Source organism: Diplotaxodon limnothrissa, linkage group LG16, assembly GCF_057381915.1.
Source record: "Diplotaxodon limnothrissa isolate DT_005_m linkage group LG16, D_limnothrissa_male_GT1.1, whole genome shotgun sequence".
NCBI classification, from domain to species: domain Eukaryota; kingdom Metazoa; phylum Chordata; class Actinopteri; order Cichliformes; family Cichlidae; genus Diplotaxodon; species Diplotaxodon limnothrissa.
This window is the reverse complement of record NC_140611.1, coordinates 26,734,867-26,750,515: the sequence shown is the minus strand read 5'-3', so window position 1 is coordinate 26,750,515 and position 15,649 is coordinate 26,734,867. Positions and strand designations below refer to the sequence as shown.

The 15,649-nt window shown below is 38.7% G+C and overlaps 3 protein-coding genes across 4 annotated transcripts in view; all 3 read right to left on the bottom strand.

The window, feature by feature from the left end:
• The window catches only part of abca12 (ATP-binding cassette, sub-family A (ABC1), member 12), a 74,223-nt gene extending 73,965 nt beyond the window's left edge, over window positions 1-258 (bottom strand). For both annotated transcript variants that reach the window (XM_085374977.1, XM_085374978.1), the window contains exon 1: window positions 230-258. In XM_085374977.1, the coding sequence (XP_085231103.1) occupies window positions 230-244 (15 nt within the window). In that variant the 5' untranslated portion in view covers window positions 245-258. The remainder of the gene's footprint in view (window positions 1-229) is intronic.
• LOC146616346 (tubulin alpha chain-like) lies at window positions 147-9,925 on the bottom strand. Its single transcript, XM_085374979.1, has 3 exons — window positions 1,504-9,925; window positions 1,256-1,404; window positions 147-1,163 (listed from the first exon to the last, which is right to left on the bottom strand). Exons 1-3 carry the CDS (start codon window positions 1,751-1,753, stop codon window positions 195-197), a joined length of 1,368 nt encoding a protein of 455 aa, XP_085231105.1. The 5' UTR covers window positions 1,754-9,925; the 3' UTR covers window positions 147-194.
• A 94-nt stretch (window positions 9,926-10,019) lies between these two features.
• Window positions 10,020-15,354, bottom strand: LOC146616345 (tubulin alpha chain-like). Its single transcript, XM_085374980.1, has 4 exons — window positions 15,251-15,354; window positions 11,636-11,858; window positions 11,387-11,535; window positions 10,020-11,268 (listed from the first exon to the last, which is right to left on the bottom strand). The coding sequence occupies exons 1-4, from the start codon at window positions 15,251-15,253 to the stop codon at window positions 10,294-10,296; spliced, it is 1,350 nt and encodes a 449-aa protein (XP_085231106.1). The 5' UTR covers window positions 15,254-15,354; the 3' UTR covers window positions 10,020-10,293.
• Window positions 15,355-15,649: the final 295 nt, after the last annotated feature.

Genomic DNA, 15,649 nt, shown 5'->3' with positions numbered 1-15,649 from the left:
CAACAACAGTTCAAAACAGTTTATTTTACTTTTTATCATAGTGCTACAAACTAAACAACCTACAGAGTCTGTAGGTATCGAGAGTAAATAAAAGTAAATTGATTAGAATTTAACGTTTTAATCTCACTTCTACAAATAATAAATAACCAATATTAGTTTTATCCCAGAAAATAACAAATAAGATATAATGCATTTTAATATTCATCATCATCTTCAAATGAATTGATACCTGCCACCTCTTCATAATCCTTCTCCAGAGTAGCCATATCTTCTCTGGCCTCTAAGAACTCTCCTTCCTCCATGCCCTCCCCAACATACCAGTGAACAAATGCTTTCTTGGCGTACATCAGGTCAAACTTGTGGTCCAGTCGGGCCCAGGCCTCAGCGATGGCTGTGGTGTTGCTTAGCATGCAGACAGCCCTCTGCACCTTGGCCAGGTCTCCACCAGGAACCACAGTTGGAGGCTGGTAGTTGATGCCCATCTTGAAATTTGTGGGCAACCAATCCACAAACTGAATGGTGCGTTTGGTCTTGATTGCTCCGATAGCAGAGTTGATATCTCTGGACACCACATTACCACGATACAGCAGACAACAGAGCATGTATTTACCTTGACGAGTATCACATTTTAGCATCTGGTTTGAGGGTTCAAAGCACTCATTGGAGATTTCAGCCACAGACAGCTGCTCATGGTAGGCTTTCTCAGCAGAGATGACCGGGGCGTAGGCGGCCAGAGAAAAATGGATACGAGGGTAGGGCACCAAGTTGGTTTGGAAGTCTGTCAGGTCAACATTCAGGGCTCCATCAAAACGAAGTGATGCTGTAATGGATGAGACTATTTGGCTAATAAGCCGGTTGATGTTGGTGTAGGAAGGACGTTCAATATTAAGGTTTCTTCGATAAATGTCATAAATGGCTTCATTGTCCACCATGAACACACAGTCAGAGTTCTCCAGGGTGGTGTGGGCAGTCAGGATGGAATTGTAAGGTTCCACCACTACTGTGGAAACATGAGGGGCAGGGGAAACAGCCAGTTGAAGCTTTGACTTTTTGCGAAACTCAACAGAGATTCTCTCCATCAGCAGGGAGGTGAAGCCAGATCCAGTTCCTCCACCAAAGGAGTGAAAGACCAAAAATCCTTGAAGACCATTGCACTGATCAGCCTGTAGATATGGAGAAAAAAAACAAACACTAAGACTGGTGGTTGATTAGGCTTGATTGCAAGTTCTTGTCTCTCTAATGGCTACTCGCCTACCAGTTTGCGGATCCTGTCAAGGACAGAGTCAATGATCTCTCTCCCAATGGTGTAGTGTCCACGGGCATAGTTGTTAGCTGCATCCTCCTTTCCTGAGATCAGCTGTTTAGAGTGAAATAGCTGACGATATGTTCCTGTTCGAACTTCATCTGGAAAATTAAAAGAGAACACAAACTCGTCTGTTATAGGAAGTGTTTTTAGTTAAAAGCTTTTAGTTCAATTAAGCTCAGATTCAGAGCACTACTTACCTATGACAGTGGGCTCCAGGTCAACAAAGATTGCTCTGGGGACATACTTCCCAGCCTCTGTTTCACTGAATAAAGCACTAGAGCAATGATTGTTGCCACCTATAGGCTTGTCACTAGGCATTTGGCCATCTGGCTGGATTCCATGCTCTAGACAGTAAAGCTCCCAACAGGTGTTTCCTATCTGAACACCAGCCTGGCCTACATGAATGGAGATGCATTCGGGCTGCAAAAGACAAAACAATCCCCCCATGCCCCAAAACAAAACAGTATATGTTTATGAAAAGAAAACACCAAAATACCACATTTGGACATTGTACACATGCTGAACAATTCTAGGAAGCAATTTGGAAATTTTGCCACTAGATGGAAGCAAAGAGATATTTAAGAAAGAAAAAAACAAGCAAAATGGCAGCTGTCACTAGATGTTATTTATGTACCTGCAAAGATCAGTCAGGAGCTCAAAAACAAACAAACAATGGCAGTCAAATTCTGCACTTATTCTGCACAAAATATATTTTTATTTATCTGTCATAAGCTAGAGAAAAAAATATAAAGCTTTGGGGTTTATCCTTTTATGTCTTGGCTAGTACACCACAAAGAGCCAAACTGCTTTCTACCAGTGTTTTTTTATACTTTGTTTTAACAGCTCATGGATCATGTAGACAATATCTACCGGAATTTAAGGTCAGGATGACATAAAAATAAACAAAAAGGTGGCTGTTGTTTAGTCCACATGAGGTAACATGACACTGAGGTAATGGTAAACAAGAGTCATGGTGGCTGTGTGGCAGGTAGGCAGGAGTGGTGGACCCAAAACGCAGGACTCTTTGGAGACGAGATTTAAACTGAAAACGCAGCTTTATTGCTGGACAACCTTCTACATAAAATAAGACTCACAAAAGCAAAACAAAATTCTAAGCTGAGGTGCTGGCGGACTGGAAATCATGAACACATAACAAGTTGAAGGTACAACATGACAGGGAGCACAGGAAAACACAGGGCTTATATACACAGGGGAGTAATCAGGGAATGGGCAACAGGAGGGAGACACAGCTGGGAGAAATCAGGCTAACGAGACAGGGGAGAGGTAAAACTGAACGCACTGACATGAGACATGAACTTTCAAAGTAAAACAGGAAACCAGAAACCATCACACACAGACTCAACACTGAGAGGCAGACAGAAAATAACACATGGAACCCAAACTATACATGAGGCAACAAATCCTTAAACACGGATAAACAGAAATCTAGAATTCCAATAACAATCAAAGCACAAGCGTATCAAAGGGCAGCCCATAGTGCCAAAATAAACCAAAACATCAGAAACTCAAAATGCTGGGTCAAACCGACCCAGAACCGTGACAACAAGTTGAACTGCAAGGATTGTAAGAAATTATGTATCTATGTAGCAATGGGTGAAAAAATAAAGTCTAATTGATCTGCGAGTGCTAAATAAATAATCTCAAACCATGCAGAAGATTTAAAAAAGAAGAAGCAAAACCTCAGTTCGCCATATGACAATCTGTTGAGAAACTTGACCTGATTCTCCAAAGGGAAATGTGATGCATCCCTGCAGTAACCCACCACTTTAGTGTCTTCAGAATGTGTGGCCCCCAGAGCCTTATGGATTGAGTGGAAGATAGGGGTACATCTTCAGTTATGCTACAGGGGACCTCTGTCTGAGCCAGCTTGATAAGGGTGAGACTTTAGGAGAAAGGTGCTTTGTGGCCCTAATGACTCCTAAGTATTAGCCTTGCCCATGAGGAGGTGAAGCCTTTTGCAGTAAAAGAAGAGAGGCGGTGCCTATGGCTGTGTCCAAGACTGCATTTCTGGAAAGAAGATAGTTTTCAGTGCTGTTTGGAATTTGAAAACAAGTGATTCTCGGAGTGTTTTACGTTTAATCTCACAATGAGAATCTGACTTGTTATTAAGTGAAATATCTCAACAACTGTTGTTTAGATTTCTTTCTTGTTAAGGAGTTTCTGACTGATACATATTAAAGTCTGTCTCAGGATAAACTATAATAACTCTAAATCATGTGGCTGGACGTCAGACTTTGCTTTGACTGTTTCGCCAGTGCCTGCATTGCAGTGCCATCTAGAGGTATTTGGGTCAATTGGGTTATGAACACACACACATACCACCTGGTAAACCTGCAATGTTATTATCAAGCCAATAGGATATTTTTTTTTGTTGTTTTTCAATTCCACTTCTCTGATTTTATAATTTTGATGTCTTTAGTCTCGTCTTACTGAGCAGAAAACTGTATTTTCCCCCCTCAATCATCTACCCAGCACTGTCATCAGTTTGAATAGGAGCTCTCAGTGGAAGAACCCATTTTACAGATCTGGCATTGTTGTAAATGTATATAATTCAGACTGCACACAGCCATAATTTCTACAGAGAATCAATGTATGTGTAACAGACTAACCTTTTCACTGTTTTACAAAAATATGAGCAGGATATTATGTTGTACATACAGAAAAATGCCATTTTAACTATTTTAGTATGATCGGAACACCAGGCACCCTTTAACAAAAGTAATTATTTTATTCTGTTTTTGCAGCTGTCCATACATCAATACTGTATTTAACAAAGTGTAGCCCAATATTTTCATTTTTTCAATCAATTTCTTTATTTAATAAAATATTTCTTTCCAGATCTATTTTTCATGATGAAAGATAACATGATGAAAAATACCAAGACAAAACATGAACAATAGCATAACAAATCTTGGGAAATCCTGCCTCTGGACTATCCCTAAAACCACATGTAGCTCAAAGGCGAAGCAATATCTGTTCATTTATGTTTGCACAGACAGAGATCCACATTATATGTTTGTTAACCAATTGCTTGTGTATGTTTATACTCTGCAACAAACATCTTTTTGCTACCAAAAAAGGAAGATATTTAATACCAGAAAATTGGCAGTGTTCGTTTGAACATAGTGCTTTTAGTGGGTGAAATGTTTCATCATTCATCCAAGTGACTTTTTTGGGTGTATGCAAATGCAAAGCATTCATAAAAAAAACAGAAAGGAGAAAAAAAGTGGAGGTGTAGTCCAGGACGGTATATGTGTTTGAAAATGTGACAAATGATACCCACAGTGTCTCTGACTAAGGTAGTTCCTTGACTGAATTAAACAAATGTTGTATACATTTTCTTTGGCTGGAAATTAATTCCTATTCTGTAGTTGTTTTCTTTTTTCTTTTTTGTTCTCCACAAACATGACAGTAGCAGACATTGTGTGCATTGTGTTTCTGCACCACTTAAATTTAAGAAGTCCTTTTGCCAGGCCCTCTAATTGAAAAGCACTAATTGCTTTGCATATCCTTTGGAAAATATTTGGGACTATAGACCTAATAAGCCCTATGACATTTGTATTTGAAATCGCAAAGCTGCACCAGGTTCTTTTATGCAACAGTTGATAGCAGCCAGGAAATAATATTTAGCTGATGAACTGATAAATCAACTAAACACTTTTCATAAGTATTATTCAGACAATGAAGTCTCTTACTTTGAGATTCAAGTTAGTAAGTACTGTAATAACAGTATGCATATATGTAGTGTTATTGAAAAGCTACTGTTTTAATGACTCTAGCCTTCACAGTTAACAGTAAAAATACAACACAAGACTTGTTATTATCCACTCTCTTGATTCCAGCATACTTATCAAAAGACAGGAGAGACAATGTAAAGCAAGTTACTGCTGTTTTGTGTGTGTGTGTGTGTGTGTGTGTGTGTGTGTGTGTGTGTGTGTGTGTGTGTGTGTGTGTGTGTGTGTGTGTTTAGATTTAAAAATGCAGGATGATGATGGTAATGAAAAGAAATAAATGAGTTCATCAGTGCCAGATGAGACATTTTTTTGGATGTTTTTCTAAAAATCTATTTGGCTTTTTGTTTGTTACCATGACCATAACAATTAAAAAATGCCTGCCTGCTATAGTATTGGCAAAATATTGGTTAGAAACATATCCGGTATATCACTGAAAACCCCTTTTCTTGTGACCTTTAGACTTCCAGTTTATTTGGTTTACCATTATGTCACCATTAGGTGCGTTGACTACACATTATTTTTTACACATAATGACCTTGAGCTGTCAAAACAAAGTTTAAAGAAAAGGGACTTGTATCATTTTATGAACTTTAGCACAGAAAATATTTATGTATCATTTATCAGCCAAGTTATCAGAGTGATTTTATAGAAAATATACTTGCATATATTTACTGTTGCATTTGTCACGCAGTCATTTTCCTTGCAGATTTATCAGTTAGCAAAGCTTTGTGTAGTATTTATTTTAGGTTTCTCATGTTAACCTATCACCAAGCTGTGAGTGGTTGCTGTTCCAATAAACACCGACTGTTGATCATCAAAACAGTGGTCCTTGTCAGGTAAACCTTTGCAGCAAATCTGTAAAAAGTGTGTGTTACCTTGATTTTACTATTTGTAAACTGAGAGATTTTGATAACTGCAAGTATGATAATTAACTATTATTTAGGGATTGTCAAAGACAAATGCCTCTCTAACTGTCTGTTTTTTTTTAAAATTAATTTTCAAACATGCGTGTACAAAACTACAAACATGTCTGACTTGATATTCCAGTTTTTGTTGGTAACAGAAAAATGCAGGTTGAAATGAATACTCACAAATCTACCAGAAACAGATTACAAGGAAGAACAAGCAAAATAAAGTCAACAGTAAACTTCCGCTTCAGGAAGTGTTGGCTTGCTTATTTCTTGTCACAGTAAGACCTGGAAGATGTACATAATGAATTTAAAATATGAGAAGATGAGAAATAATGATTCACTGCCAAATGTTTTGTTGTTTTTGACCTTAACATGCATTTGACAACATCTTGTATGTTTGAGTGTTATTTGAATCTTTTGTAATAATCATTTACTTCTTTTTCGTTAGGTCACTATAGTTTTGCATGTAGAATAACCGTGGTCAGGACCATCATGCTTATCCTGACTGTATCTGTGCTTTCCAATTCTATGAATCAAGCAATTCTCTTTGCAGTCACAACCGACAGTCTAAGAGTTTAAACTTTGTAACTAATATAGTTTAGCATGAATCAAATGCATTACTTTGTGGATATTCACAGTTTTATGTTGAGTGTTTCTCATCCAGACCATGCAGGGGATGTTTCTCCTGTTATACAGTGGGATGCAAAAGTTTGGACATCCTTGTTAATAGTCATTATTTTCCTGTATAAATCGTTGGTTGTTACAATAAAAAAAAATGTCAGTTAAATATATCATATAGGAGACACACGCAGTGATATTTGAGAAGTGAAATTAAATGTATTGGATTTACAGAAAATGTGCAATAATTGTTCAAACAAAATCAGGCAGGTGCATAAATTTGGGCACTGTTGTCATTTTATTGATTCCAAAACCTGTACATTAATTATTGGCACTCAAATTGGCTTGGTAAGCTCAGTGAACCCTGACCTACATACACAGGTGAATCCAATAATGAGAAAGAGTATTTAAGGGGGTCAATTGTAAGTTTCCCTCCTCGTTTAAGTTTCTCTGAAGAGTAGCAACATGGGGGTCTCAAAACAACTCTCAAATGACCTGAAGACAAAGATTGTTCACCCTCATGGTTTAGGGGAAGGATACAGAAAGCTGTCTCAGAGATTTAAGCTGTCTGTTTCCACAGTTAGGAATATATTGAGAAAATGGAAGACCACAGGCTCAGTTCAAGTTAAGGCTCAAAGTGGCAGACCAAGAATAATCTCGGATAGACAGAAGCGACGAATGGTGAGAACAGTCAGAGTCAACCCACAGACCAGCACCAAAGACCTACAACATCATCTTGCAGCAGATGGAGTCACTGTGCATCGTTCAACCATTCGGCGGAATTTACACAAGGAGATGCTGTATGCGAGAGTGATTCAGAGGAAGCCTTTTCTCCGCCCACAGCACAAACAGAGCCGCTTGAGGTATGCTAAAGCACATTTGGACAAGCCAGCTTCATTCTGGAATAAGGTGCTGTGGGGCTGTGTGGCCAGTGCAGGGACTGGGAATCTTGTCAGGGGAGGGACACATGGATTCCACTCAGTATCAGCAGATTCTGGAGACCAGCGTCCAGGAATCTGTGACAAAGCTGACACTGCGCTGGGGTTGAACCTTTCAACAAGACAATGACCAGAAACACTGCTCAAAATCCACTAAGGAAGGGGTATGGAACATTGGTCCTCGAGAGTCTGTCTTTCAGGTTTTAGATCTCACCTGAATCAGATGATTAGTTCATTACCAGGCCTCTGTAGAACTTCAAGACATGTTGAAGAGGTAGTTTAGCATTTAAATCAGCTGTGTTGGATCAAGGACACATCTAAAACCTGCAGAACACCGGCTCACGAGGCCTGGAGTTCCCTACCTCTGCACTAAGGCATTCATGCAGAGGAACAAATACAACATTCTGGAATGGCCATTTCAGTCCCCAGATCTGAATATTATTAAAAATCTGTGGTGTGAGTTAAAGAGAGCTGTCCATGTTCGGAAGCCATCAAACCTGAATGAACTAGAGAATTTTTGTAAAGAGGAATTGTCCAAAATACCTTCAACCACAATCCCGACTCTCATTGGAACCCACAGGAAGCGTTTAGAGGCTGTAATTTCTGCAAAACGTGGATCTACTAAATATTGATTTAATTTTTTTTTTTTTTTGGTTGTCGTGCCCAAATTTATGCAACTGCCTGATTTTGTTTAAACTATTATTGCACACTTTCTGTAAATCCAATAAACTTCATTTTGTTTCTAAAAATATCACTGTTTGTCCCTTTCTCTTTTTTTTTTCTTTTTTTTTTTTTTTTTATTGTAACAACCAACGATTTATACAGGAAAATGACTATTAACAAGGTTGCCCAAACTTTTGCATCCCACTATAACTCTTTGGATAAAATCTACCCTTCAAAATATAAGGTTATAGGTTGATGGTGGCATCAAAGATTCATGTCATTTCAGATTAGAACTACTGTTGCACACAGTTTTAACTACCTTTCAGCACACTTGGCATGTAAGGAATCTTTTTAATTTACTCTCAGAACATATTTTTGTGTATCTCTGTGACCTTTTCTTTAAACACAGTGCAATATTTACACCGAATATATTTCACAAGGAATGGCATATTTATGAATTTATAATGCAATTTTAACAGCACAAATGAGCAGAAGTTTCTGACAGTGAAATATGTGACTAAAAATGCAGTGCATCAGCAGCCATTTGTAGAAGCTGCAAGGTCATGTCTCAGCATGCTTGATTATTAAGAGTAATTCTAAAACTTTAAAAAAATGTATTAACCAGGCCATTAATTTAATCTGCAAATGCTGTACATACCTGCATGTTTAACAGGGCTACTTGAATTTTAAAGGAAAAATGTTTCCTGTTCTGCAGGTTGATAGATGTAAAAGATACACTTACATTCCACACTGACTTAAAGGCTATGGTTTTAATCACCACACGTTGTAACAAACAATTATTAGCTTTTTATTTCTTTAGTTATTAGTATTATAGGCTACAAGATCATGTCTCTTTCAGGTAGGAGGTATTTGTGCCATTTGATTAGTAACATGTGATCTTTGTAATGTTTTAAACTTTGGTTATAGAAAGTAACCAGGTCATAGATGAAAGTGATTTGTTTGTATTTTTTATTAGTATCCTTAATTGCTATTTGAAAGAACCAAAAAATGTCCTTAAATTTGAAAAACACTATAGACCTAATAAAAAGATTTTCTTTCTTTCTTTAATATCTACATTAAATCTCCATTGTAATTTTAATGGTCATCTCTTGATGAGTTGAAAGTGTCTAATCATCAAAACTGCTTATCCAGGACAGCAGTCAGCTCAGCTTGACTGCCAGTCATTGAGCTAAAAATCTATTTCTGCTGCAGGAGGCCACACGGGGAGCAGTAGCAAGAATCCCTGCATCACCCACTTTAAATCTGGAGCATTTAAATAGATCTACTGAACATTCGTTGACACATATTGCAGAAATGCACCTCTAAGGAAACATTTCATAGAAGATAAACCTTTCTAAAGTTTGAAGAAGAAATTTCTTCACAGTCTACTGACAGAATTATGCTTACCATTGTTGATTGTTGGTAGATTGGCCCTCAATGAAGAGCGAGTCCCAACTGGTTTCAGCTTCTATGTAACTTGTTACAGTGGCTGTCACTGCAGCTTGACAGAGTAATATCAGGAGATCGAGGAGCTGGTATTTGTGGCTGGAAACAACTCCCAGCAAGTTCTAAAACACACCCACTTTTCTAAAGAAATCAACAAGTCTAAACAATCATGTGTTTCGTATTTCAAAGAAACTGAGAAGTTACCCAATTGACGAGACAACTTTGTGTCCTGAAAGGTGAATAACTTCCAATAGATGGCAGTATCATGCTGATTTTAACAGGTTACAAGAACACACACACACACACACACACACACACACACACACACACACACACACACACACACAATAAAATACTTCTTGAGATGCATTGGGTTAAAAAAAAAGAAAAGAATCTATATCTTGGGAGAGATTTATTGAGCCACAATAGTTCAAAAAATAAAGATTCACTCACTTATTATATTAACAGAACCTAACAAACATAAAAGCTATTGGCAAAACAGATATAGATTTTAGGTAGACTTTTCTGTTTTAAAGTGTAAATAAAAAGTTACATTTCTGGATTAAAATCCAAAATATTATCTCCCCCCCCTCCAATAAATAACTACTACCACGATTAATTTCCCCCTGAAAACAGTAAATTACAGCTGACCCTGTTTAATATTCCTCTCCCTCCTCATCTTCTTCAAATGAATCAATCCCCACCTCTTCATAATCCTTCTCCAGAGCAGCCATATCTTCTCTGGCCTCTGAGAACTCTCCTTCCTCCATGCCCTCCCCAACATACCAGTGAACAAAGGCTCTCTTGGCATACATCAGGTCAAACTTGTGGTCCAGTCGGGCCCAGGCCTCAGCGATGGCTGTGGTGTTGCTTAGCATGCAGACAGCCCTCTGCACCTTGGCCAGGTCTCCACCAGGAACCACAGTTGGAGGCTGGTAGTTGATACCCACCTTGAAGCCAGTGGGGCACCAGTCCACAAACTGGATGGTGCGTTTGGTCTTGATTGCCGCAATGGCCACATTGACATCTTTGGGCACCACATCACCACGATACAGCAGACAGCAGGCCATGTATTTACCATGACGAGGATCACACTTCACCATTTGATTAGCTGGTTCAAAGCAGGCATTGGTTATCTCAGCCACTGACAGCTGCTCGTGGTAGGCTTTCTCAGCAGAGATGACCGGAGCATAGGTGGCCAGAGGGAAGTGGATACGAGGGTAGGGCACCAAGTTGGTCTGGAACTCTGTCAGGTCAACATTCAGAGCTCCATCGAAACGAAGTGAGGCTGTAATAGACGAGACAATTTGGCTAATAAGGCGGTTGAGATTGGTGTAGGAAGGACGTTCAATATCAAGGTTTCTGCGGCAGATGTCATAAATGGCCTCATTGTCCACCATGAAGGCACAGTCGGAGTGCTCCAGGGTGGTGTGGGTGGTCAGGATAGAGTTGTAAGGCTCCACCACTGCTGTGGAAACCTGGGGGGCTGGGTAGATGGCAAACTCAAGCTTTGATTTTTTGCCAAAGTCAACAGAGAGCCTCTCCATCAGCAGGGAGGTGAAACCAGAGCCAGTGCCTCCACCAAAGGAATGAAAGACCAAGAATCCTTGAAGACCAGTGCACTGATCTGCCTGTGTGGAGAAAATATCACAAAGTTTGCTATTTGTGCAGAGTGGGGTTTGAATGTCAGATTTTGTGCAGTTGAGGGCAACATTAATTAAAACATGGGGATTCCCTTTAATCAATTACCAGTTTACGGATCCTGTCAAGGACAGAGTCAATGATCTCTCGCCCAATGGTGTAGTGTCCACGGGCATAGTTGTTAGCTGCATCCTCCTTTCCTGAGATCAGCTGTTCAGGGTGAAAGAGCTGACGATATGTTCCTGTTCGAACTTCATCTGGGAAAGCAAAAGAGCAAGCGCTAAGAATACAAATTCATCTATTATAGGAAGTGCTTTTTATTAGTTAAATTAAGGTCAAATTCAGAGCCCTACTTACCTATGACAGTGGGCTCCAGGTCAACAAAGATTGCTCTGGGAACATACTTTCCAGCCCCAGTTTCACTGAAGAAGGTGGTAAAGGAATCATCATGGCCACCGATGGGCTTGTCACTAGGCATCTGGCCGTCTGGCTGGATTCCATGCTCTAGACAGTAGAGCTCCCAGCAGGTGTTTCCCATCTGGACACCAGCCTGGCCTACATGGACAGAGATGCATTCACGCTGCAAGACAGAAAAATGAGCAAGATAACATAAATTCAGTGTATATATTCACACATATATACATACAGGAGAAAAGGAAACACAGATTACACTAAAATACCACAAATTTGGGCATAATTATATTTTACAATTGCTGTCAGAATTCAAGGAACCAATCTGGAAACTCAGCCACTAGATGGAAGCAAAGATGCGAGAGAAAGAAGATTAACAAGCAAAACACATTTTTGCTGCAGCTGTCACTGGATGTCATGCATTTGCTATGAGCAGTCAGGAGCTGGAATGGAAGCCGAGTCCAGAGAGCAACTAAGCATTTGTTATACTTTAAACATGACCTAAATAAAAAAAAACTCAACAGTCCACTGGCAATCAAAGCCTGCACTGTGTTTTCCTCAGTATTTTTATGCATGTGAAGCCTAAAATAAATTTAAAAAATGGTTTAACTATTCATTATACAGAGAACAAAAGAAGGCTTTTGCTATATCACTTTACATGTCTTGGGTATTAGATCACACAGAGACAGACTGCTTTGTGGTAAAATTTGATTTTTCTACCAGTGAGATTATTAGTCTGACATGCCGTTTAAATGCTGAAAATATTCATTTTTTGAGTTACTGGGATGATGTCTCGCATTTTTATGTTAACGCTATGTTTTCCAATAATAGTAATGCCAGAGAACAAACCTAGTCTTTGAACTTCAAGATCCAGCTCATAAAACTTTAAACTGAATGCTAGCCTCTTGCTGGGAATTTTGTGTAAACTCTGACCTAACCATCTTTGTTTGGGGCATACATGAAAAATAAGTCTACCCAGTTTGTATTTCAACAACTTGTCACATGTGGTACGCTGCATTTCCACACTAGTTTATGTCAGGCAGCTATTTTTACATGTCCCCAATTTTCTCTTTCTCTGTGAACAGATGGCGACTCAGAGTATGGTATTGGTGGTGTAAGTGGTCTAGAGACCATATTTCATTTATTGAAGCAAATATATTTGGATATATTCACTATTGTAAGTCTTATAATTCACATAGCCATTTTTCTTGCGGACTTCTCGGTGATGACCCTCATACTTGCCTGGGCTTCTAGGTTAGCAGAGCTTTGTGGAACAGTTATTTTTGGTTCCTCGTGCTAACCTGACACCTAGCTGTGAGGGCTGGCTATTCCTGTAAACACTGACTGCTAGTCCCCAAAACAGTAGACCTTTTGTAACTTATCTGTTGAAAGTGTGTGTTAGAATGATTTTGCTGTTTGGAAGCTGAGATATTTTTATGTCTTTAAGTATAACGAGTAGAGTAAGTTGTAGGTATTTAGGGCTTTGTCATAGATAAATCTCTCTCCAACTGTCAAACTAAATTTTTATTCAGACTGTCAGGGTGTGTCGAGAGAAAAACAAACATCTCTGAGGTGTCTCAACACTTACTTGACATTCCAGTTTTGTCAGTGATTAAAAAGCCTGCGTTGGAAATAACTAGTCGCAAGCTTGACACATACGGAGTGTAAGAAAGGAACATATAAAGACATAATAAATTTGTAAAAGATTTTTTAGGTCAGGAAGCATGAAAATTGATTTCTTAACGCCCACTCTCACAGTACACGTTTGGAAAAAAAGAGATCAAGAATCAACAGATGAATTATATGTCATGTATTTTGTTTATATTGTTTTAGAGTCCTCCAAGAGATATGCCATATAAATGGTCATCTTGTATATTTGAATGTTGGTTGAACATTTGGTTATTACCATTTAGTTGCATTTCTTTGTGCCAGTACTTCTGCCTGTATATAAACCTTGGTCAGGTCCAACATGTAAGACACATTTTGCCAGTCTGACATTCATTAGTTTTGAGCCACATGCACTGTATAATACCACACTTGCCCCAGAATCTGCTTTATCTAACCTAAAACCTACTTAATGGATATTCATAGTTTCTAGTTAATTGTTTCTCATCAAGACCATCCTGGGATGTTGCTCCTGATATAAACCAAAGCATGTTTCTGGGGATGGTTCAACATTGGATTCTGATAAATAATTAATATGTCTAACTTATGATATTTTTAAAATAAATCAAAGTTGCTGACCTATTTGAAAAGCTGCATGGTGAGGATGCAATACTAGCCAAGCAGGTTGATGGCACCATCAACAATTCATGTAACACGGTTTTAACTGTCACCTTTCAGCACATTTGCGCTGCAGATTTTGGATCAAAGGAAAGCCTCTCTTTTGAACTTAGCACTCCCAGAACATGTTTAGGTGTGCCTGAACTTGTCGTTAAGTGTAATACTTAGCCTGATTATGGAATATATATTGCTTAAGGAAAGGTAAAGTTTGTGAATTTATGTAAAGTGTTCTGTCTGTGTAGATGTATTAATTTGTTTCTTTAGTGTTATATATACACTAAAGAAACAAAAGAATCCTACAGTTGCTATACAGGAACTAAATGTTATGCATTAGGTCAATTTAATCAAGCTGGGTATACTGTAGTGTACACAGTGATACCATTTGGTTTAAGCAGTACTGACAGTGCTAACAAGCTGTGTTTACACTACACAGAGCAAACAGAGGTAAAAGGTCAGGTATGTGTGTGTTAGCTGAATTTCCTGACAGTGAAATATGCCACTAAAAATTCAACATAACACAGTAATCACACATCAGAGCACATCAGAGCTAATAATTGAGGGTCCAAGATCATATCCATCTCAGGTGGGAAAGGTTTGTTTCATTTGATTATGAACAGGTGATTTCTATTTTTAAAAAATGATATTTTAAATTTTTATTTTTGAAAAAGTAGAAAATAGGCCATGAATTTAATCTATGCCATTGTTTGGTTAACATGACAAATAGGAAAATATTTCCTGCTCTGCAGAACTACACACTGAGACTTACTTTGGACTTGATGATAGATATGAGACATGCCACACTTGCAAACGGGCTATGGTTGTAATCAACGCACGCCTTAATAGCAAAGAAGTATTTTTATTTATACGTATTCTCAAAGCTATTTGAAAGAACCAAACAGTTCCCTAATTTGAAAACCACTAGACTGTTAATACAACAAATCCCCCCCGTTTTTATCTGAGTTAAATCTGCTTTGTATAGCTTCTCTCTGGTGAGGTGAAAGTGTCTAATCATCACCACTGCTTATCCAGGACAGCAGTCAGCTCAGCTTTACTGCCAATCATTGAGCTAAAAATCTATTTCTGCTGCAGGAGGCCACACGGGGAGCAGTAACAAGAATCCCTGCATCACCCACTTTAAATCTGGATCATATAGATTCGTTGGCGCATACTGTGGAAATGCACCTGCTTAGGAAATATTTCATAGATGATAAACCTTTACTAAACTTTGGAGAGGAAATATTTTTACAGTCTACTGACTACTGACAGAGTTATGCTTACCATGGTTGATTGTTAGTAGATTGGCCCGTCAAAGAAAAAAAAAACACGAGTTGTAGCTGGCTTCAGGTTATGTGTAACCTCTCACAACGGCCGTCAATGTGGTCCGAGTGAGTAAGTAATGTCAGGTGGGCGCGGAGCTGTTACGGTATATTAGGCTGCAAGCCACTCCCACTTGTCTCTGACGTGGACGCGCGTTTGGAATGTGCAGGGTGATGTAGCACGGACATAGCTGAATATATATATAACTCTGAGCAAGATGCGCGAGAAACGGAAGAAAACCCTGAACTTGATCCTTTATGTAGTAGAAGTGAAGACGCTAACTATTTGTACTGTTTTTGAAAAAAGGTGGCCATAAAAGTTCATGTTGTCAGCGAGTCATTTTTGTTGTTGTTGTTGTTG

Bases quoted from the DNA above. Each gene is read 5' to 3' on its own strand.
- LOC146616345 (XM_085374980.1), bottom strand. The intron at 11,536-11,635 runs GTAAGTAGGGCT...TTGCTTTCCCAG, and splicing joins CCTGGAGCCCACTGTCATAG to ATGAAGTTCGAACAGGAACA. The intron at 11,269-11,386 runs GTAATTGATTAA...TTCTCCACACAG, and splicing joins TTGACAGGATCCGTAAACTG to GCAGATCAGTGCACTGGTCT.
- LOC146616346 (XM_085374979.1), bottom strand. From the start codon at position 1,753: ATGGGGGGATTGTTTTGTCTTTTGCAGCCCGAATGCATCTCCATTCAT. The intron at 1,405-1,503 runs GTAAGTAGTGCT...TTAATTTTCCAG, and splicing joins CCTGGAGCCCACTGTCATAG to ATGAAGTTCGAACAGGAACA. The intron at 1,164-1,255 runs GTAGGCGAGTAG...CCATATCTACAG, and splicing joins TTGACAGGATCCGCAAACTG to GCTGATCAGTGCAATGGTCT.